The following is a 23718-nucleotide window of genomic DNA, read 5'->3' as shown; positions in this document are numbered from 1 at the left end:
ACCAGAAATGCTGAAGTATGGTGGTATAAGAGTCTTGCAGTGGCTGCACTGCATAGTTCAGAAAGCCTGGACAGAGGGACGAATTCCCGATGATTGGAGTAGAGCTCTCATAGTACCCATATATAAAAAGGGAAATAAAACTGAATGTGAGAATTACAGAGGTATTTCCCTACTGAGTGTTCCTGGCAAGATCTATGCAAGTATACTTGAGAAACGGTTGAGAAGAATTGTGGAAGAAAAGCTTGGTGAAGAACAAGCTGGATTCAGGCCAAATAGAGGCTGTCAGGATCAGATCTTCACTTTACGACAAATAGTCGAGAAAGCATGGGAATATAACAAAGATCTGTATTTAAGTTTTGTCGATTTGGAAAAGGCATATGACAAGGTGCCAAGACAGAAGCTATTCAATACGCTGCAGTTATATGGTGTCAATGGGGCATTATATCAAGCAATACTTAGTCTTTATTTGAGTTGTGAGTCAGCAGTTAGAATTGAAGGAAGTACAGGAAGATGGTTTAATGTTAAATCTGGTGTGAGACAAGGATGTACATTATCCCCTCTGTTATTCATTATCTATATGGATCACATTATGAAGGAATGTGGTATTAAACCTGATATCAAAATTGGAGATGTTAATGTCAGCTCTTTGCTTTATGCGGATGATGTTATACTTCTAAATAAATCCGCTACAAGTCTGCAAGATTCTCTGACTGAATTGAATAGCTGTTGTAATAGATATGGTATGAAGGTCAGCAATAAAAAGACAAAGACAATGAAAATAGGCAGAATCATTGAAATTGTCAACTGTGTTGTGAATGGAGAACCTGTGGAACAAGTAAAACATTTCAGCTACTTAGGCACAATTTTTACTGAAGATGGTAAACTAAATATAGAAATAGACAACAGAATCAGCAAAGCTGGTATCGTGGGAAGTCAATTGAATAAATTCATATGGAATAAGAAAGAAATTAGTCGGAACACTAAATTAGCTGTGTACAAGACTGTGTTCAAATCAATTTTAACTTATGGATCTGAGTGCTGGGTCAGAAGTAAAACACTTGACCAAAGACTAGAGACCGCAGATATGAGAGTCCTGAGAAAGATTAGAGGCGTGAACAGATGGCATCAATGGCAATATCATATTAAAAATGAGGATATTAGGAAAGAACTTGACATTGTCAGCATCCAGGAATGTGTTAGCAGAGCTAATCTCAGATGGTATGGTCACTTAAATAGAATGGGAGAGGAAAGATTAGCAAAACAAGTGTTCTCTTCCAGGTTGGCAGGAAAACGACCCAGAGGAAGACCAAGATATAGGTGGATTGATACGGTACGAAGTGCGTTAGACGATAGAAATATAAGATCTGATAATGTTGGAGTCTTGACAAGTAACAGACTGATTTGGAGGAAAATTGTAGATAGGAAGTTAGTAATGATGTAATATTTTCATGTAGTACTGTCATATCCTGTACACCCCTTGAGGGTACATGGCAGGAATTTGATGATGATGATGATGTTGAAGAAGCTTAGGAATGGAGGAAAGAGTGCTGTAAAAGGAGTTAGAGATGATAAAGGTGATATGAAAATGGGAGAAAAAGATATCCTTGAAGTATGGAGTAATTACTTTGAAAAACTGCTAAATGAAACAAGCAGTGATGACAGCACAGTGATAAAAAACACTGACCAGCCATGCAGTCAGGAATACATATCCATACTTGAAGAAAAAGCCATCAAAGGCTTGAAATGTTGAAAGTCAGCGGGAGTAGATGATATTTGACCAGAAATGCTGAAGTATGGTGGTATAAAAGTCTTACAGTGGCTGCACTGCATAGTTCAGAAAGCCTGGACAGAGGGACGAATTCCCGATGATTGGAGTAGAGCTCTCATAGTACCCATATATAAAAAGGGAAAAAAACTGAATGTGAGAATTACAGAGGTATTTCCCTACTGAGTGTTCCTGGCAAGATCTATGCAAGTATACTTGAGAAACGGTTGAGAAGAATTGTGGAAGAAAAGCTTAGTGAAGAACAAGCTGGATTCAGGCCAAATAGAGGCTGTCAGGATCAGATCTTCACTTTACGACAAATAGTCGAGAAAGCATGGGAATATAACAAAGATCTGTATTTAAGTTTTGTCGAATTGGAAAAGGCATATGACAAGGTGCCAAGAGAGAAGCTATTCAATACGCTGCAGTTATATGGTGTCAATGGGGCATTATATCAAGCAATACTTAGTCTTTATTTGAGTTGTAAGTCAGCAGTTAGAATTGAAGGAAGTACAGGAAGATGGTTTAATGTTAAATCTGGTGTGAGACAAGGATGTATATTATCCCCTCTGTTATTCATTATCATTATGAAGGAAGGTGGTATTAAACCTGATATCAAAATTGGAGATGTTAATGTCAGCTCTTTGCTTTATGCGGATGATGTTATACTTCTAAATAAATCCGCTACAAGTCTGCAAGATTCTCTGACTAAATCGAATAGCTGTTGTAATAATAAGCAATAAAAAGACAAAGACAATGAAAATAGGCAGAATCATTGAAAATGTCAACTGTGTTGTGAATGGAGAACCTGTGGAACAAGTAAAACATTTCAGGTACTTAAGCACGATTTTTACTGAAGATGGTAAATTCATCATCATCATCAAATTCCTGCCAAGTACCCTCAAGGGGTGTACAGGATATGATAGCACTACATGAAAAATCTACATCATTACTAACTTCCTATCTACAATTTTCCTCCAAATCAGTCTGTTACTTGTCAAGACTCCAACATTATCAGATCTTATATTTCTATCATCTAAGGCACTTTGTACCGTATCAATCCACCTATATCTTGGTCTTCCTCTGGGTCGTTTTCCTGCCAACCTGGCAGAGAACACTTGTTTTGCTAATCTTTCCTCTCCCATTCTATTTAAGTGACCATACCATCTGAGATTAGCTCTGCTAACGCATTCCTGGATGCTGACAATGTCAAGTTCTTTCCTAATATCCTCATTTTTAATATGATATTGCCATTGATGCCATCTGTTCACGCCTCTAATCTTTCTCAGGACTCTCATATTTGCGGTCTCTAGTCTTTGTTCAAGTGTTTTACTTCTGACCCAGCTCTCAGATCCATAAGTTAAAATTGGTTTGAACACAGTCTTGTATACAGCTAATTTAGTGTACCGACTAATTTCTTTCTTATTCCAAATGAATTTATTCAATTGACTTCCTACGATACCAGCTTTGCTGATTCTGTTGTCTATTTCTATATTTAGTTTACCATCTTCAGTAAAAATTGTGCCTAAGTAGCTGAAATGTTTTACTTGTTCCACAGGTTCTCCATTCACAACACAGTTGACATTTTCAATGATTCTGCCTATTTTCATTGTCTTTGTCTTTTTATTGCTGACCTTCATACCATATCTATTACAACAGCTATTCAATTTAGTCAGAGAATCTTGCAGACTTGTAGCGGATTTATTTAGAAGTATAACATCATCCGCATAAAGCAAAGAGCTGACATTAACATCTCCAATTTTGATATCAGGTTTAATACCACATTCCTTCATAATGTGATCCATATAGATAATGAATAACAGAGGGGATAATGTACATCCTTGTCTCACACCAGATTTAACATTAAACCATCTTCCTGTACTTCCTTCAATTCTAACTGCTGACTCACAACTCAAATAAAGACTAAGTAATGCTTGATATAATGCCCCATTGACACCATATAACTGCAGCGTATTGAATAGCTTCTCTCTTGGCACCTTGTAATATGCCTTTTCCAAATCGACAAAACTTAAATACAGATCTTTGTTATATTCCCATGCTTTCTCGACTATTTGTCGTAAAGTGAAGATCTGATCCTGACAGCCTCTATTTGGCCTGAATCCCGCTTGTTCTTCACCAAGCTTTTCTTCCACAATTCTTCTCAACCGTTTCTCAAGTATACTTGCATAGATCTTGCCAGGAACACTCAGTAGGGAAATACCTCTGTAATTCTCACATTCAGTTTTATTTCCCTTTTTATATATGGGTACTATGAGAGCTCTACTCCAATCATCGGGAATTCGTCCCTCTGTCCAGGCTTTCTGAACTATGGTAAATTAAATATAGAAATAGACAACAGAATCAGCAAAGCTGGTATGGTGGGAAGTCAATTGAATAAATTCATTTGGAATAAGAGAGAAATTAGTCGGAACACTAAATTAGCTGTATACAAGACAGTGTTCAAACCAGTTTTAACTTATGGATCTGAGAGCTGGGTCTGAAGTAAAACACTTGACCAAAGACTAGAGACCACAGATATGAGAGTCCTGAGAAAGATTATAGGCGTGAACAGATGGCATCAATGGCAATATCATATTAAAAATGAGGATATTAGGAAAGAACTAGACATTGTCAGCATCCAGGAATGTGTTAGCAGAGCTAATCCCAGGTGGTATGGTCACTTAAATAGAATGGGAGAGGAAAGATTAGCAAAACAAGTGTTCTCTGCCAGGTTGGCAGGAAAATGACCCAGAGGAAGACCAAGATATAGGTGAATTGATACGGTACAAAGTGCCTTAGACGATAGAAATATAAGATCTGATAATGTTGGAGTCTTGACAAGTAACAGACTGATTTGAGGGAAAATTGTAGATAGGAAGTTAGTAATGATGTAATTTTTTCATGTAGTACTGTCATATCCTGTACACCCCTTGAGGGTACTTGGCAGGAATTTGATGATGATGATGATGAAAAATTAATTTTAAAATATTATGTATTCTAATAAATAATATTGTATTATTCATATCAGACCTCCATGGAGATGGCATCTTCATGGGAGGTACATACTATCACACAAAAAGCTTATCAAACCATGCTTTAAGCTCATTCAATGTGTCTGCATTCACAATACACTCACTCGGGCAATACGTTTCCTCCCACTCATGCAAAGAATCCTCTCACTCCTCTCATACCTTCCTTATACAATTTCCAGCAATATTCTTCCTCTTATTATTTCTTTTTCTCAGTCATTCTGTGAAAAATTTCTATGTTAACTTGGTAACAATTCCTGACCAATTGATATGTCTCAATCATATCACTCTCCTCCTGCTGCTATTCATGAAATTTTGCAAATTACATCCCCCACCATCTTCATATTTCCATTCCAAAGACTTGTTACAACTTTTGTGAATCTTCTTTGACCCCTTTGTGAAGCTGTTTCAAATTTTTAAATTTTCTCTAAGATTATAGTGTACTATTTTCTAACACAGGGGTGCTTAAGGGTCAAAGCTGTATAACTGAGAGCAGACTTACACATAGTCTTTAAAGGAATGCAGAGAACCGACCAGGGCTTTTGACCTAATGTCCAATCCTCACCTTCTCGTGGTGCATCCTGTTGGGTATCTACCTGGATACTGAACGAACGAGGATGGGCTGGCAATTTGGGATTTAGCTGACCAAATTATATTCTTATTGGCTTAAACCAAAATAAAAAATGATGGTACAACATGACAAAATTTCATGCCGGCTGGAGCTTCGTCCGGTTACACAAGGCCCCTGTTGTTTTTGTCAGGGAACCAGGGCGAACAGCGAAAAGTCAGCTACTGGAACAAATATGAAAGCACACCCCAACGTCACCAGAATTAAAGATTGCTACTATAAACATAAGAAGCCTTAATGGCAAAGAAATGGAACTAGCTGAGGAATTAGATAAGTACCAGATCGACATAATAGAGGTGACTGAAACAAAAAAGACAAAAACTGGTGAGATCTTTCTGAGCAATAAATACAAAATGTTATATTCAGGCGATGACAATCAAGGAAAAGGAGTAGCCATAGTATTCAACACAAAATAGAGGCTAATCTTCTTGAATGGCAGTGTTAGATTCTGATTATATAGAGATTGGAGTAATTATTATTTGTTTCAGAATCCAACATGATCTTCCATCACATAGGCTAGACTTGTAAATATTATTTAATGTAATTCACTTGTTTATAATTTAATATTCATATAACTACCTTTAACCTTATTTAATATTTAATTATTTAATCAAGGATATATGTATCAATAAAGAAAAGACTGTATTAAATATTATTAAGCTATTTTATTTATTACTATGTTAATATTATAAGAACTTGTATTTGATAATTTAACTGCGCATTATTTGAAATGTAAATATTCTCTATTTATTCCTGTTTGCAAAGTTTAACATTATGTAATAGCTCAATTTTATTATATTTTGTTTGGTTGTCATGGAGACGTATGTAAGCGAGTTTTGGAATACCACGTAAAGTGAAGGTTTATTGAAAAGAGTTTTAGATCACGAGAACAATTTAGGCGGGAAGAATGGATATAAAAAGCAAGGAACGCTGGAAAAGGTGGAACATTAGTGATTTATTAGAGAGAGAGATTGGCATTTAGGTTGGAATCAGAGCATTCGGGAATCACAGTGCGATAATAGCGAGTCGGCAAGTCACTCAAGCAGCTAAATAAAGTCTACTAGTCGAGGGCGGTTAGCTAATAAGTTGTAGAATAACAATTATAGCTACGGAAAACAGCTGAGTGACTACTAAATAGACTAGCAATACTTGAGTTGAAATTTAATTTCAGGGCCGACCTTTCAAGGACACACGGTAACTTGAAGCATAGCACGAAGTAACTAAAGAATAATTAGAGGCAACAAAGCTGAGTTTAAAGATAGCGGTGTTAAGAATTATGGTACCTAAAAGATTAAATTGATGTCGAAGGAGTAGGCAACTGTGCATACTAAACTTCAAGTTAAGGAATTATTGTGTGTTACCTTAGTACAATAGTTGTTAGTAGAACACTGAATTAGTTAAGTGATGTCAAATGTAGTGCAAGCGGTTTGATCTATGCAAGAATTTGATTGTGTGTATTGTGACCGTTAATTAATCCAGTTATTTCTAAGAATATTTTTTTTAAATGAGTGCCGTTAATTGATTAAAGCGTATACAGTTACAAAAAGTATTCGCACATAAGGATATGAAGAAGGAAAATTGTCGGTAAGAATATTCCAACCATTAATATTCCTATGCAGAGATATGAGTGTGTTTCTTCCTAGAATATCCCTATACTAACAGTAGCTGTTGCGGAGGTTAGCTGAAGCGTAGATTTAAAAGTGTAAGCTTGTGAAAAAGTATTGCCACCAATAAATTGTATTTGAAACTAAAAAAAACTATGAGATGTTAATGTGAATGATCACTAAGGAATTTTACGACATTAAGCTTTATTAAGTGTTAAGTGAACTGTGTGAAGACTATATTAGAGATAACAGATTTACCATTGTCTGAATTTGTATGACAGTATTATCAGAAAGGCTGAAGTTTATAATAACTTATTTAGTATTTTGATCTTAAGTGTATAATTTGTGATTATAAAATTAAATGTTTATTTTGTTAATCAAAAGTAGTATTTTGCCTGAATCTCTTTTACTGCACCTTTCATAAAATATCCAAACCAAAGCGGGAGTGATAAGTTAAATATGCTCGGCCAGTATATATAATATTAACACCTAAAAGGAGAGATAGTTGTGAGTTGGTTTATCTTCAATTCTTGAACTAATTCAGATATAAAGTGACACAGTCTTTAAATATAAATTTTCTTTATATTTGAATTAGAAATCAACTTACAACTTATCAATTGTTTAAGAACATCATAGTGATTAACATGTCGGATCCAAGGTAAAGATTTAGAAGTAGGATCCAACAGCAGGCAGTCTCAAGTAGAGTGATGTGGACAAATATCAGAATGGAGAATTGAACAATGAGACTTATTTGTGCCTATGGTCCCACAGAAGGTTCTACTAAGGTATAAGTGGAGGAATTTTTTGATGCTTTAGAAAAAGCAACTGACACAATGAAAATGGAAAAGTTGGTCCTTGTTGGATATCTAAATAGCAGAGTAGGAAATGATTGTGAGACATACAAAGATGTTTTGGGAAAATTTGGAGAAAAGAACAAAGCTAATAATAATGGCAAATACCTGTTGGATTTCTGCTAAGGACATGGACTGGTTATTACTAACACCATGTTCCAACATAAAAATGTGCACAAATTCAGGAGAGAAGAGGCAAGGAATAAGAAAAGTCTCATTGACTATGTTATTGTTGATAGTGATGTTTTCTCCCTGGTGCAGGACACCAGAGTGTACAGAGGATTTGAAATTGGAAGTGATCATTATTTAGTCTTGAGCAGGATAAAATTGAATTTCATATTGAAAAGAATAACATGTAAGAAAATTTTGAAGAGAATGAAAGTTGAACTGTAGACTAAAATACACAAAGATTATTGAAGAAATAATGAAAGAGTTTGAGAATAGGAACCAAACCTTAGAGATTCAGTGGCAAGCCTTGAAGAAAACCCTGATTGATTCAGCCAGAGAGGCATTTGGTGAGGTTGTCTGCAAGGATAGAAAAATCAGAACACAATGGTGGACACAGCAAGTTAGAGAGGCAGTGAAGGAAAAGAAGAAAGCATATCAAAAGTTCCTGCAAATAAGTCAGCTTGTGCTCTTAGAGAATACAGAGACAAATGTAAGAATGCTAAATACTGTGTAAAACTAGCTAAACAAAAGTCATGGGAGGACTTTGTCAAAAAATAAAAAAAATTAAATATCAAGAAGGTTGCAAAATAATCTGGAGGTAGTTGAACAAGCTTAGAAACAGAGGAAAGAGTGCTATAAAAGGAGTTAGAGATGATAAAGATGACATGAAAAAGATATCCTCGAAGTATGGAGTAATTACTTAGAAAAATTGCTAAATGAAATAAGCATTGATTGCACAGTGGTAAATAAACACTCAACAGGCATACAGTCAGGAATACATATCCATACTTGAAGTAGAAATAGCCATCAAAGCCTTGAAATGTGGAAAGGCAGCAGGTATAGATGATATTCGACCAGAAATGCTGAAGTATGGTGGTATAAAAGTCTTACAGTGGCTGTACTGCATAGTTCAGAATGCCTTGACAGAGGGACGAATTCCTGATGATTGGAGTAGACCTCATAGTACCCATATATAAAAAGGGAAATAAAACTGCATGTGAGAATTACAGCGGTATTTCCCTACTGAGTATTCCTGGCAAGATTTATGCAAGTATACTTGAGAAACGGTTGAGAAGAATTGTGGAAGAAAAGCAGCTTGGTGAAGAACAAGCTGGATTCAGGCCAAATAGAGGCTGTTAGAATTAGATCTTCACTTTAAGACCAATTGTTGAGAAAGCATGGGAATATAACAAAGATCTGTATTTAAGTTTTGTCGATCTTGAAAAGGCATATTACAAGGTGCCAAGAGAGAAGCTATTCAAGACGCTACAGTTATATGGTGTCAATGGGAAATTATATCAAGCAATACTTAGTCTTTATTTGAGTTGTAAGTCAGCAGTTAGAATTGAAGGAAGTACAGGAAGATGGTTTAATTTAAATCTGGTGTGAGACAAGGATGTACACTATCCCTTCTGTTATTCATTATCTGTATGGATCACATTATGAAGGAAAGTGGTATTAAACATGATATCAGAATTGGAGATGTTAATATCAGCCCTTTGCTTTATGCGGACGATGTTATACTTCTAAATAAATCCGCTACAAGTCTGCAAGATTCTCTGACTAAATTGAATAACTGTTGTAATAGATATGGTATGAAGGTCCGCTATAAAAAGACAATGAAAATAGGCAGAATCATCGAAATTTTCAACTGCGTTGTGAAAAGAGAACCTATGAAACAAGTAAAACATTTCAGCTACTTAGGAACGATTTTTTGTGAAGATGGTAAATTAAATATGGAAATAGACAACAGAATCAACAAAGCTGGTATAGTAAGAAGTCAATTGAATAAATTCATATGGAATAAGAGAGAAATTAGTCAGACACTAAATTAGCTGCGTACAAGACAGTGTTCAAACCAGTTTTAACTTATGGATCTGAGAGCTGGGTTCAGAAGTAAAACACTTGACCAAAGACTAGAGACTGCAGATATGAGAGTCCTGAGAAAGATTAGAAGCATGAACAGATGGCATCAATGGCAATATCATATTAAAAACGAGAATATTAGGAAAGAACTTGACATTGTCGGCATCCAGAAATGCATTAGCAGAGTTAATCTCAGATAGTATGGTCACTTAAAAACAGAATGGGCGAGGAAAGATCAGCAAAACAAGTGTTCTCTGCCAGGTTGGCAGGAAAACGACCCAAAGGAAGACCAAGATATAGGTGGATTGATACGATACAAAGTGCCTTAGACGATAGAAATATAAGTTCATGGTAATGTTGGAGTCTTGACATGTAACAGGCCGATTTGGAGGAAAATTGTAAATAGGAAGTTAGTAATGATGTAAATTTTTCATGTAGTGCTATCATATCCTGTAAACCTCATTAGGGTATATATCAGGAATTTGATGATGATCTCTGACAGTGAAATAGAAATTACTATTACCATCTTCCTTTTTTTTGGTTGTGTGGGTGTGTATTCTCAGTCACATGTTGCAGCCAAGTAACTTGCATCTTTGAAAGCTGATTACTGCTTATGATAGGATGGTCAAACCTATCTGCAATCTATGCCATGTTTATAAATTGAATGTGTTCTTCCAGTCAGTTTGCCTGCTTTTTGCACAATGAAAAGCTTGAGTTTCTTGGAAGGAAAATGCTTCTATATCCAAATGAGATCACTTAACTCGCCTTTTGTTGAAAAGCACTGATAAGAATTCTTCATATTATAGATTGAGTTTGAACCCAGGTCTCACAACCAAAGTGCATTGTTAATTAATACTGACTGAGCTGTAGAGGATCTTAGAAATTATTGTTAGTATATTAATTGCATGTGCAATCTATGCTAGAATTATATAGAATTTAACTTATATAATTTTACAATAAATTATAAATGCTATATATTAAAATATATAACTTTGTGCGAAGAAAGATGTACATACTGTTCAATGGGATATAAGGTATACTTGATCTTTCAGAATAATATAGCTTTTATATATGCACACTACAGAAAGATGATAATTGAAACCTAATGAAAACATTAGTATAATGATTATTAGATTTACTTTTTTTTCTTATGGTAAAATAAAATGATGTTATGAAGTGATGCATAGTACTCTGTATATAACAGAAATCTAAGCTCTGTGTGCACGTGCCATGTTTATAAATTGGAGTTGTTCTTCTGGCCACTTTGCCTGCTATTTGCATGGATGCATGTTTTTCCTATTGATAATGGGAAAAATAACTATAACATAAAGAATGAATATTGGTAAAATGAAATGGAATAACCTGTTGGTGAAAACGATTACACTGTATTAACAAAAATAATAATAAATCCATGGATATGCTAACCACTCGGCCAGACAGTCTGGCCGAGTGGTTAGCGTATCTGCTCTCCAGCCAAAAGGCTGCTGGTTCGAATCCCACTGTGGGCATGAATGTTTGTGTTGGCTGTGGAAATACTAGTGGCTGTGGCTGGTGTAGTTGCGGTCAGTTGGTGAATTGAGTGGTTGAGACAGAGCTGTAGAGCAGGTGCCCTCCCTTGATAAGTCTTTGGACTTCTTGGAGGTGTCAAATAATAATAATAATGACATTTATAATACTATTTATTTCATCTAAAATGAATAGCATTAGCCTCTATATCGCTTTCAGTATAGATAAAGCCCTTTAGTTGGAAAGACCTGATTTGAATCCTCTCTAAGGAAACTTTATCAGGAAATTTCAACTGCAGGTGAATTAGCCAGGACTTTTCCTTCTGGAAACTTAGCTTTTTCATCCCACAAAACAGGCAAGCCTGCTAGAAGAACACACACACACACACACACACACACACACACACACACACACACACACACACACACACACACACACACACACACACACAAATTGACCATAGCATTCAGTGCAGATAGGATTAATTGCCCTATCGTTAGCAGTATTAGGCTTCTAGAAGCCAAGTCACTTGGTCCTGATAGGCCATTGAACTAACAAAAAAGAGAAGATGGAATGAATAGCATTGTTACTGATGCTTTTACATCACCATTTTCAGTCAAGAACCTGTAGAACAAGCAAAATACTTGAGCTATTTAAATTTAATTGTTAACAAAGATGACATTAAATTTGGAAAGAAATAATAGAATAAGCAAAGCTGATTATAGTAGAGAACTAATTGAATAAGACAGATCTGAGAAATGGGTAAAAGAAAAACAGTTGATCAAAAACTACAGACAATAGACATAGTTCTGAGTAAAATTAGGACTGATAGTATCAGTGGAGGAATCACATTAAAAATAAAGATATTACAAAGCAACTTGACATTGTTAGAATTCATAAATGTGTAAACAGAACTAATTTAAGTCCAAAGTGGGTTTTGGTGCCAGGATAAGAAAAAAGATCCATGGATGACAAAGATCTGAGTGGATTGCTGGAGTTTAAGAGTGTCTTGGAAGATACTGCTTAGAAATATGTAAATGGACACCATAGTGTAAGGATCAAACAGCCATGGCACCTACCTTAATAAGATGTAGGATCTTCTTTCACTCTGATGACTGCAGCACTCCTATGAGGGCATACTTTCCACAAGCATATGATAGCGATCATTGGAAATTTTAGACCATTCTTCCTGTTGTCATGTAATGAGATCCTCAACTGTTGTGGAGCAGACATTCCTTGACCTCACCCGATGCCTCAGTTCATCTCACAGATGTTCAGTAGGATGGAAATCAGGGCTCTCTAGAGGACAGTCAAGTGTGGTAACATTCATATCCCCAAACCAAGCAGTTACAGCAATAGCATCCTTATGACATGGTGCATTGTCTTGCTGAAAGAGACAGTGGTCATTTCTGTACAAATGCACAAAAGTAGGAAGCATTGCATTGTCCAGAATGTTCAGATACCTCTGAGATTTTAATATTCACAGCACCACAAACAGTCAGGCCAAACCAGGAAAAAAAAAAAAAGGACAATACCTTCACACTGCCACCTCCAGATTTCATATTTGCGGTTTGGTAAGAGATGTTTACCACCCCCACACCATCTGGTCGGTAGAGGGTGTAGCATGATTCGTCACTCTATAACAGTTTTCCCAAGCTTCCACATCCCACTATACATCCTCTTTGTACCACTGAAGACAATGCAGCATGTTGGTTTGGGTAATGTGGGGCTTGCATATCGCAAGCCTCACGATGGAAACTCATGTTGTGAGCCTCAGTTCTGAATGGTTTTGTGCAGATTCATTTCCAATCAATGCCCAGAACTCTGTGTTGAACATGCCGGCCAGCGAATGGAAGTTTTTACATGTTATTCTTTGTAGCACCTTACAGTCATATTTGGCGAGTGTGGTGGATCATCCACTGCAGATAGCAGTTGACTCCCCTGTGCTTCCATCTCAGTATATCACTGATTGTTGAGTTAGGATGGCCCAATTGGTCAACAATTTGCTGAACAGATAGGCCTGCAACATAGCATTCTATCACAATGCCTCTTTCAAACTCCGTCAGTTCCCCTCTTGCAGCCCTTTCACCCAGATACAGTTGTTGCACCGACTTGGGAGCATCATATTCCTTCAATTTATACCATCTACGAACATGACTCATTACATGGCACAATGCATCTTGCCCATGGGGTGTCTGTTGACTTCTTTCTAAGCAGTGTTAGAAAGAAGTCAACAGACGTTAACTTTTTTAAGTGTGACAGTTGTTCATCTCTAAGCTTATCTACACATCTGATGATACTTCATGGAAATCATATTGTATACAAAGCACGACAATTTGGCAAGTGAAAATTGAAATTGCCTTGACAACTAAATAGGGTAGTCTTCTTAAAAGTAGATTCAGGGGCACTAATATCATCCCTAACTGCATCAAATTTAAACAGAAGTTTCATTTGGTCAAGACCCAACTCATTTATAAGTGGACTATTCTAGCACTAACGTGGGAGCAAGTCTTGCACAGAGCTTTCAAAAATAAATCTAGCTCTCGGTGTCCTGAATGAGGAACTGTGTAAAGTTTTAAATCTACAACCACTGCCATTTCCCCTTTCAAATGTGTACTTTGCATTTTCACTTTCCATTCTGTTTATGGAACCAATTTTAGATCATCTCTCCTTCATAATGCCCTTAAGAGATATACAAGATACTGTGACAGCACTATATGATTTTATAGCATTACTAGCTTCTTGTTAGCTGTTTCCTTTCCCTTCTAAGGACTCCAGTATTGTCATACCTTACATTTCTGCTTTCAAGGGCACTACCAACTGCATTAATCCATCCAGATCTTGATTTATCTTGTTGCGTCCCAATTTTATTATTTTTATTCTAACTAGCAATTTCCTCTCATCTATGTTCTACTATTATCTATGCTCGAGATATCACCAAAAAATTTAGTAATACTTAAGTTATTTCTCCCCTTAGTATCCCTAATATTTGTATTATGCTGCACCTTTTGGGACATTTAGTTTAAGATATTATATACAAAAACAAGGAGAAAGAACTAAAATATGTTTGAAAGTGAAACTATGTTGCAGTCATGACACTTTATCTCGTTTCTTAACACATTAATTTCCCGCGTGATTAGGTTCGTAATTTTTCAAGTGGTGCATTGGACAGCAATTTCAGACAACTGTTTTATCATTGCACAAAAGGTTTATTAAATTCCTTAACAAGGTACAATTCAAATATTAGTTATTACTCAATTCAATGCTGTACTAAATATTTACAAACTGACATTAGCTTATCATAAATAATTAAGCTATGATCCAATAATGGGTATTACAATCATGCTGCCATACACATTCAACACATAAATTCATTTGACACGGACATATAAGATTAATTCACACTATTTAACTATCCAAACTTAAGTAGATTAACTAAACCATTTACTGCACTGACACATAACTATGACATTTAAACTTTCTTATACAATATATTAGACATGCAAAATTCTCAGGACACTTAATTACTCATATAATATTAACATTAGTAAGCTTACTTTCATTATATTCTGTCATATACTAAAGTCCTAGTATTGTTTTCTTGGTCACTTTAACAGTTCAGTATTAGAATAATGATAACTAATACAGACGAATCTTAGTTAACACGAGATATATTTTACAGTACCTTTCTTTCTTGAATTTTCCATATGGACCTCTACCTTTTTTCCGATCGAACTATCTTGGTATAACCTCTCCGATAATCTGTTTCTCCTACGTTCCTTTTGGAATTGAACTATGCTTACGTGGTCTTAACCTCTCGTAACTTAGGACACACTTTGGATCATCTATATAATGGCTGTACAACTCGCGACGTAGACATCGATTTCTTTACTTCTTTCCCTTTCTCATAGTTGTCACTGGAGTTGAAACACAAAGAATATGCTTTCTTTTCTTTGACTATATGGCATTCCTCACTTCTTACATAGGAAGTACAGAATTGAAATCCCGCTCACTTTCGTTTCCGTATTGTGACGACGGAGATATAACCCCTATCTCGCCACTCAGGAAAACACCGTGAAATCCATACGAAAGAGCTCGCGACGAACTCTCCTGGAACAGAACCAAAAGCCAAAAAGAGTCCTCCTGGGTGGGGGGGGTTTCTAACCCTTTTATACCCTCTCTCCTAACGGCACCTTCTCTAACTTCTTTTCTCCACTCCCCTTTTTGACTTGACTTTACCGACCAATTAGGGTGGCGTTTTTCTGCCAAACGTCATTTGATCGGTGAGCCCGTAACGAAGTCTCAATCCGGGAATTGACCCTAAGCGATTGTCTGTTGTTTTTCTTGTGCTAGCCTCTAATTTAATCCCCTTTCCAAAATTTTTCTATGAATTTAATCTCTAACCTCTCACATACGATTTCTTATGACTAATCCTGTTCTGTCCTACTTAGATAAATTTTCTCTTTTATATCATATTACAACATTAATATATTCTTTCTTTCTTTCTATTTGTTAGTTAGTTCAAAAAACACCTTTATATTTTATGTATTTTATTGGATGCAAGAATATTTCTTTTTCTTTTAAATAATTCATCTATTATCTTTTATGCAGGGTTTTTAATTTATTTATTCTTCATGTTACACCATGATAACTGAGAATTTTACATTCTTAAGATATCAGGGTGTAACAAAGGTCCCCCCTTTAAACAAAAAAATTTCTTTAAGAGAAATTTTTCCCTTTTTTTTTTTTTTTTTTTTTAAGTGTTCCTCTTTCCCTTCCCCCCCCTTTTTTTTTGTATTCATTATCCGTATACTCATAACTGATGTACTTAATTTATTTGGTTTTTATTTCTCTTCCCTTTTCTAACCTTGCAGAAATTTACCTCTGATTTAACCTTAACTACTTGTGATTTCCTTTCACAGACTAACTCCTCATGTGATGATTTCTTCACTTTATTTACGTGGGACTCACGATTCCTTTCTTGAGACTCATTCCTCTCTTCCTTAAGTAACTCTGGAGTTTGCTCCTTCCTTGTAAATTGTCTCCTTCCCAATAAGTATATTTCTTTCCTCATGTAATCACATTTAAAGTCATACCTTGATAGGAAATCTCTGCCTAGGATCAGCTTGATGTGTGGAAGAGGGGATCCTGGTAGGATCAAAAACTCTGCCAAACACATAATTTGAACTCAGGCAGGTATAACTTTAGATTCACAGACCTAGAAGCACGAATCATGGAAGTTGTGACACCTGACACTCTCACTCGTTGTTTAAGATGAGTGATATTATCCTTGGCATGAGGTTCCATTATTTTAAAGTAATCCTCCGATATGATAGATGCTTGGGCCCCCAGTGTCTAGCAAAGCATTGCAGTATTTTCCATATGCACTTGCCCTCACTTCCATCTCGTAAGGATGCTCCTTTCTTCCTTGTCCCTTTTTCCATACTCTGTTAGTATATGTATGTGAATCTGAGTCTTTGTCATGAACTCTACCAAAGCGCTTCTTGTTAAAGTAACAGTTTTGAGCAAAATGTCCGAGTTTGTTACAACTGAAACATCTTGAGGGCTCTCTACCACCTCTTTGGTCACTAACTCTCCCTTGATTTTGAGAAATAACTGTCTCTTGTTGTGGTACGACTTCGGATAGTCTCTGCATAACTGAGTCTAATCTATCGAGAAGGGGTCTTTGCAGACGCTCAACTTCCTCTTTAACCAACTTAGTGGTTTCCTCAGTTCTGCTGAGGAATGACGAAAAAGCTATATAGCTTTTTCGTCATTTTTTTTCGATACCCAAATTCAATTAGTGTGCCTACATACATCTTAAAAATAAATGTTACAGATTTTGAAATTTTTCTATATACATTTTTATGGCTAACTATTTTAAAAAATCATTCACCAGAATGCAATAATTTAGTTACCGATTTAAAACATTTTACAAAGTTATTTTTAATGGCATACTACACTACTTCCATACACTATGTTCCAAATTTTTACTGCCAAAATTTATGTTGTCTGCTATAGCACGCCCACAGATTTGAGACCCTTCGACACTTCTGTGCATGTCACAAAAAGGAGAATCCATTCCGACTTAATTGTTTTATAAAAAAATTAAGGTTCAAAAAAGAAATTTGAGGAATGAATTATACTTTTTCCTATAGGTTATTATATTTGATTAATGCACCTGTTTTAAAGAATGCATTAAGCGCACTAATCGAGGGATTACTGTATAACATTACTTATTAAATTTTATTATTAAAAAGAATGTTTACTGAAAGGCATATCAAATATTCTTAGATGGAAAGATGATTGCCATATCTGTTACTCTTTTTTTAAGTTGTTTACATGAAAGATTTTTTATTTAAATTTATTCAGCATTAAAGTCAAGTCATGAGGTCGACATTAAAAATACAGAACCAATACACATGTTTATATAGAATCTGTAAAAGCAAAAATATGATACAGTAAACAAAACAAGGAAACAGAAAACCTGTACTGTACAGGCACATGATACTGACAGCACGTGGGCAGTCAGTATCATATGCTGCTGTCTCACATCACATCATAATTATCAGTGGTGAAAGATGAAAACAAGTGATGAGCTTGTTGTGAAACTTAGTTTGTGAGAGTAATGGAGAATAATATGTAGTTTCCATATGGGCTAGTTTGAGTATAAGTGTGCTGCTTGTTTGTTGAACACTGGTTGATACTAATAGCTAAAGATTTAGATTTGCTCCAATTTGCTTTCATTTTCTTGAAAATCAGTCGTAGTGATCTTTTCAGTATCTCATAGTACTGATTAAATTTTGTTGTTAAAAATGAATATTGACTGAACAATGTACCTGAAGTGAAATGACCAGCACATCATTATCATTACTCTGTGCTGGCCAGTCTGATCTTTTGCACTTCCATTTCCTCAGGCCATGGTAAGTTTCCCAGTTTTATTTATTGTTACTGTTTCATTGGAACTATCAACTTTATTAGTATTCTAATGAACACATATAAGGTTGAGATGAGTTATCTTTGCAAAGTTGGTGAGTAATGTTATTCTTCCAAATGGCTGACCTAATATAATTTATTGATATCATGCATCTTTTGATATACCGATCTCATGAATGAGAGGTTACAAAACCTATCATACATCAATGTGGATGTGTGGGAAAGAAGAAACCTGTTATTTTTCTTGAACTGCTGATGTTGGTAATCCTGAAAAAATAGTGTGAAAATAGCTGTTCCAAGTTTGAAAATTAAGCTATATGTGAATGTTGACTGCTCATGTTTTAAAGGAATAATAGTGGTCAATTAGCAGATTGTTGCTCATGAAAAGATCCACAGAAAAAGTATAAAGCAGATTGGTTAATTGTTGAAATTACTGATGAAGTAACTAAGACTTTGAGGCCAGCATATGTTTGTAAATGTGTTTTTCAGGTGAAAAAAGTTTTGTCTTCTTGTTCCTTTTTACATATTAGACCTAGTGGCCTGTTACAGAGCTGCCTTCAAAACCATACCTGTCCCGAGGATAAGGTGGTTATCCCTATGCATCCCATGTGTGTTCACAAGGCCAGTTTGCCTGTTCTGGGGGATGAAAAACCTGAGTTTCCGAGTGAAAAAACCCCCCATCTCTGTATGAGACCAGCTAACTCACCTTCCTTTAAAAGAGACCAGATAAAGGTTCCTCACATAACTGACAGGAATTGAATCCATGTCTTTCCGACCAAAGGGCTTCGTCTATACCGAGTTATGGAGGTTCAAACGTTTGTGTTGCAGGATGAAAAAACAAAAGTTTTCTGGAGGGAAAAAATCCACCTCCACATGCATAAAGCAGAAATAAAGCATTTATGAGAAAGTGAATTCATGAATCTCTGACCTGTTGAAAAGTTCCAAAACTGTGAAACTGTATATAGGATCATCATTTCTGAGAAAGGTCCTATTTATATTATTATCACTATTCAAGATCCCCATGACATGGCAGTCATGGAGATCTTGAGATGGACCTCCTGCAATTGCAGGAGGTCCATTTTAGATGACACAAAGTTTATCATACAGCTCCTAAACCTGTTCACCGTCCATACATTCACTACCCTATCAGGCAGTCTATTCCATGGTTTATCCACCCTCTATGCAAAAAAAAAAAAAAAAAAAAAAAAAAACCAAGCCACTTTTTACTCTCCTTTTACAATTTTCGGGGATGCTCGCTCCCCTTGTCTTTGTTGCTTCTCCCTGTTGTACTATATAAAAAATCTCCTAATCAGTGCTGTAAATACTTCTCAAATGTGTCAATCATGTCCCAAACTGTAATTTGTATGATCTCAGTTTGTTCTCATAGCTAATATTTGTACAGTCTTGATATTGATTTTGTTATCTGCAATATGTACTTCCCTCCAAGATTAATTTCTTCTCTTCAAATCCCAGTACTGGATCTCAGTACAGTAATCCACATGTGGTTTGATAAAAGCTTTATACAGTGTAATTTCCACTCTTTTCCTCTCTGTCAAAGTCCTTTTTATATTGCAGCAATCCGTTGAGTTCACCACTTTTGCAACATGTTCTCTAAACTTCAATTTTTTATCACTATCACCTTAAGATCCTTTCCCTCATCAACCTCTCCTGTTACTTTATTATAAATGGCAGGAAACAGGCAGTGCATTAGAATTGTACTTCTCCTTCTAAACTAGTTCTTCCATATTTTGTTTTTTCAAGTCTTTTCCCTCAAAATCTCCACCAAGCAAAATCACAGCAGAAGGTTAGAAGACTGAATATTTTTATGTAATCCATAAGTACTTTAACATGTCTCAGAACAGTTTTCTTGCCAGGTTAATATCAGCCACGGGTAAGCATCCATTAGCCTACTGCATGAAGCAAAGATGGTAGCAACAAAGCCCAACAATAACAGAGAACTTCAGGTCTCGCTTTTGAATACTTACAAAACCAACAATACAAAGTACTACAGTTGCATGCTAGATGTCACTGACACAGAAAAGTCTTATGTGTGATTTCTGTTTTTTCTCTCACTCTATCTCCTCCAAAGTAATGTAACACTAAATTTACACTACTTTGAAGGCATCCAACTAATAAATGACTGCCAGTGTGGGTTCTTCTGCTGCCAATTAACAGAAGATCTGCTTATATATATCACCCATCTCTGGGCAATATAATGGAAAAGTCTGGCAAATCTCAAGTGGTTGCACTTGATATCTCCAAGGTGTTTGAATGGGTCTGGCACAAAGGTCATTACACTTCTGTAATCAGGTTGCCAGCTTACGAGAGGATGCACATGACATGTGATAGTGGACAATTCCTTATCCTTGAACTATGCCAATGATAATGGGGTCCACAATGTTCTGTTCTCTCATCTACCCTCATTTTTCTATATATCAACAACCTACTTCAGTTGACTGTCTATCCTAGTACACTGTTTCACCTATGACAGCATGTTGTACTTTTCATTTGGCAAACCTTGCAATACACAAATCACCACACCTTATAGAGCATCAGTCTCCACAACACTCAATTCTGATCTCCAAACCATTTTTTAATATGGTTCACATAATGTTATCAATTTCATTGCTAATAAAACATAGTCCAGATTTATTCAAGATTCCAAATAGTATATTTCATTAAATTCCATCCAGTCAGATCAGAATTGCTATAATTCTGAATTGTTTTGCCAGCAAAAATAGTCTGATTGTAACAAAAATGAGTTGTTCCTAAATGTGTAAGCATTCCAAGTACTGAATTTCAATAAACTATTCAAAGCCAAGAAATGCTATCATTTGTAATTTATTATTATTTTTTTCATTGCATTTTTGCAAAAGTGCACCTCATAATCCCAACATCATTTCTGTGGTCATTCAAAAGATATCATTAATAAATGATGTTCTGTGGAAGGTCATGTTTTATCATGGCAACAAGGTAGAACTATTGTTGCCATGATAAAACATGGCCTTACACTAATTTTTCTTCTAATTTTTTAACAGCTGCATAGACTTTACCTCTGAGCAGAAAATTTTTGCACAAACTGACAACTGTTATCTTAGTTCTCTTGTAATATACAAGAAAACTGTGTTTTTAAAAGAAAATTTCAGCTGCACTGCAACAATTCAGTATGTGTGTGTGTGAGAGAGAGCATCTCAGTCACTGTGGCAGCTGTGCACCCACATAGCTTAGAGGGAACATTGTCTTATGCAGTCTTAGCTGACAAGCAAACAAAAAACTTTTTATTATTGGAGAGTGAAAGAAAGATATTATAAAAGTAAAATGTATGGTTGAATTCTTTTCTTGTTAGTATTTCTTGTTATTCATTAAGGATGATATTTGCAAAAATGTACCTCAGAGAATAATTTATTTGATGATTCTTTCAGTAATACATAATTATGCTCTGATTGCTGTGCACAGACAGAACTACTGTGTTTAGTCAACAAACCAAATTTTATTATTTAGAGCTTATAGAGGTAAAATGTATGATAGTTGAATTTTTTCTTATTAGCATTATGTAATCATTGAGTGTGATTCACTAGCAATTTTTTTTTTTTTAGTTGAAAGAACATCAGAAATTGATATACTGTGGACGTTTGCTTCCTAATCATCTGTTGCTAAAAGATGCATTGCATCATGTGAGTTATTTAACAAAAGATAGCCATATAACCACATTAATATTGATTAATTTGCTCTTACAATAAAATTACATGGTATGATTTGTGTGATTTGATTTTGTGAACTAAAATAACAGCCAACACCTGAAGATCCATTTCACCAATGAAATAAAAAACTACTTGTCTGGCCTTCCTTGACACTAGTTACCTGGCTACTAAACTGATCCTTACCCTTTTTTTTTTTTTACAGAAAACCCAACTGCACTAGTTCATATATATCCGCCAGTGTGTCGCACTACCACCCCTCCCAACAGTATGGTGTTATAAAAACCGTAATGAACAGAGTTAGAACCATGTGCTCAGATCACATTCGCCTCTCCACTGAGTGCAAAGGGGTAGGGGTGTACAGGATATATGATAGTACTACTTGAAAAATTACATCATTGCTAACTTCATATCTACAATTTTCCTCCAAGTCAATCTGTCACCTTTCAAGATTCCAACATTATCAGATCTTATATTTCTATCTTCTAAGGCACTTTTTACTGTATCAATCAACCTATATCTTGGTCTTTTTCCTGCCCAACCTGGCAGAGAATACTTGTTTTGCTAATCTTTCCTCTCCTATTCTGTTTAAGCGACTATACCACCTGAGATTAACTGCATTCCTGGATGCTAACAATATTAAGTTCTTTCCTAATATCCTCATTTTAATATAATATTGCCACTGATGCCATCTGTTCATGCCCCTAATCTTTCTCAGGACTCTCATATCTGCAGTCTCTAGTCTTTGGTTAAGTGTTTTACTTCTGACCCAGCTCTCAGATCCATAAGTTAAAATTGGCTTGAATACCGTCTTGTATACAGCTAATTTAATGTTTTTGCTAATTTCTCTCTTATTCCATATAAACTTATTCAGTTAACTTCCTACCATACCAGCTTTGTTGATTCTGTTGTCTATTTCCATATTTAGTTTACCATCTTCACTAAAAATCATGCCTAAGTAGCTGAAATGTTTTACTCATTCTATAAGTTCTCCTTCTCAATGCAGTTGATATTTTCAATGTTTCTGCTTATTTTTATTGTCTTTGTCTTTTTAATGTTGACCTTCCTACCATCATCATCATCAAATTCCTGCCATGTACCCTCAAGGGGTGTACAGGACATGATAGTACTACATGAAAAATTTACATCATTACTAACTTCCTATCTACATTTTCCTCCAAATCATTCTGTTACTTGTCAAGACTCCAACATTACCAGATCTTATATTTCTATCGTCTAAGGCACTTTGTACCATATCAATCCATCTATATCTTGGGCTTCCTATAGATCGTTTTCCTGCCAACTTGGCAGAGAACACTTGTTTTGCTAATCTTTCCTCACCCATTCTGTTTAAGTGACCATACCACCTGAGATTAGCTCTGCTAACGCATTCTTGGATACTGAGAATATAAAGTTCTTTCCTAATATCCTTCCTCATTTTTAATATGATATTGCCATTGATGCCATCTGTTCATGCCTCTAATCTTTCTCGGGACTCTCATATCTGCAGTCTCTAGTCTTTGGTCAAGTGTTTTAATTCTGACCCAGCTCTCAGATCCATAAGTTAAAACTGGTTTGAACACTGTCTTGTATATATACATATGAATTCCATATGAATTTATTCAATTGACTTCCTACCATACCAGCTTTGTTGATTCTGTTGTCTA

The 23718-nt window shown here is 35.6% G+C and overlaps 1 protein-coding gene across 2 annotated transcripts in view; it reads left to right on the top strand.

The window, feature by feature from the left end:
• The window catches only part of LOC150103629 (homocysteine-responsive endoplasmic reticulum-resident ubiquitin-like domain member 2 protein), a 135221-nt gene that overhangs the window by 32734 nt on the left and 78769 nt on the right, over nucleotides 1-23718 (top strand). For both annotated transcript variants that reach the window (XM_090397699.1, XM_090397697.1), the window contains exon 3: nucleotides 21950-22027. In XM_090397699.1, the coding sequence (XP_090253825.1) occupies nucleotides 21950-22027 (78 nt within the window). The remainder of the gene's footprint in view (nucleotides 1-21949; nucleotides 22028-23718) is intronic.

This window comes from Typopeltis vanoorti, chromosome 9 (genome assembly GCF_054136105.1).
Source record: "Typopeltis vanoorti isolate ZY-2024b chromosome 9, IOZ_Tvanoo_1.0, whole genome shotgun sequence".
Taxonomy (NCBI): Eukaryota; Metazoa; Arthropoda; class Arachnida; order Uropygi; family Thelyphonidae; genus Typopeltis; species Typopeltis vanoorti.
This window is presented reverse-complemented; position numbering and strand designations above follow the sequence as displayed.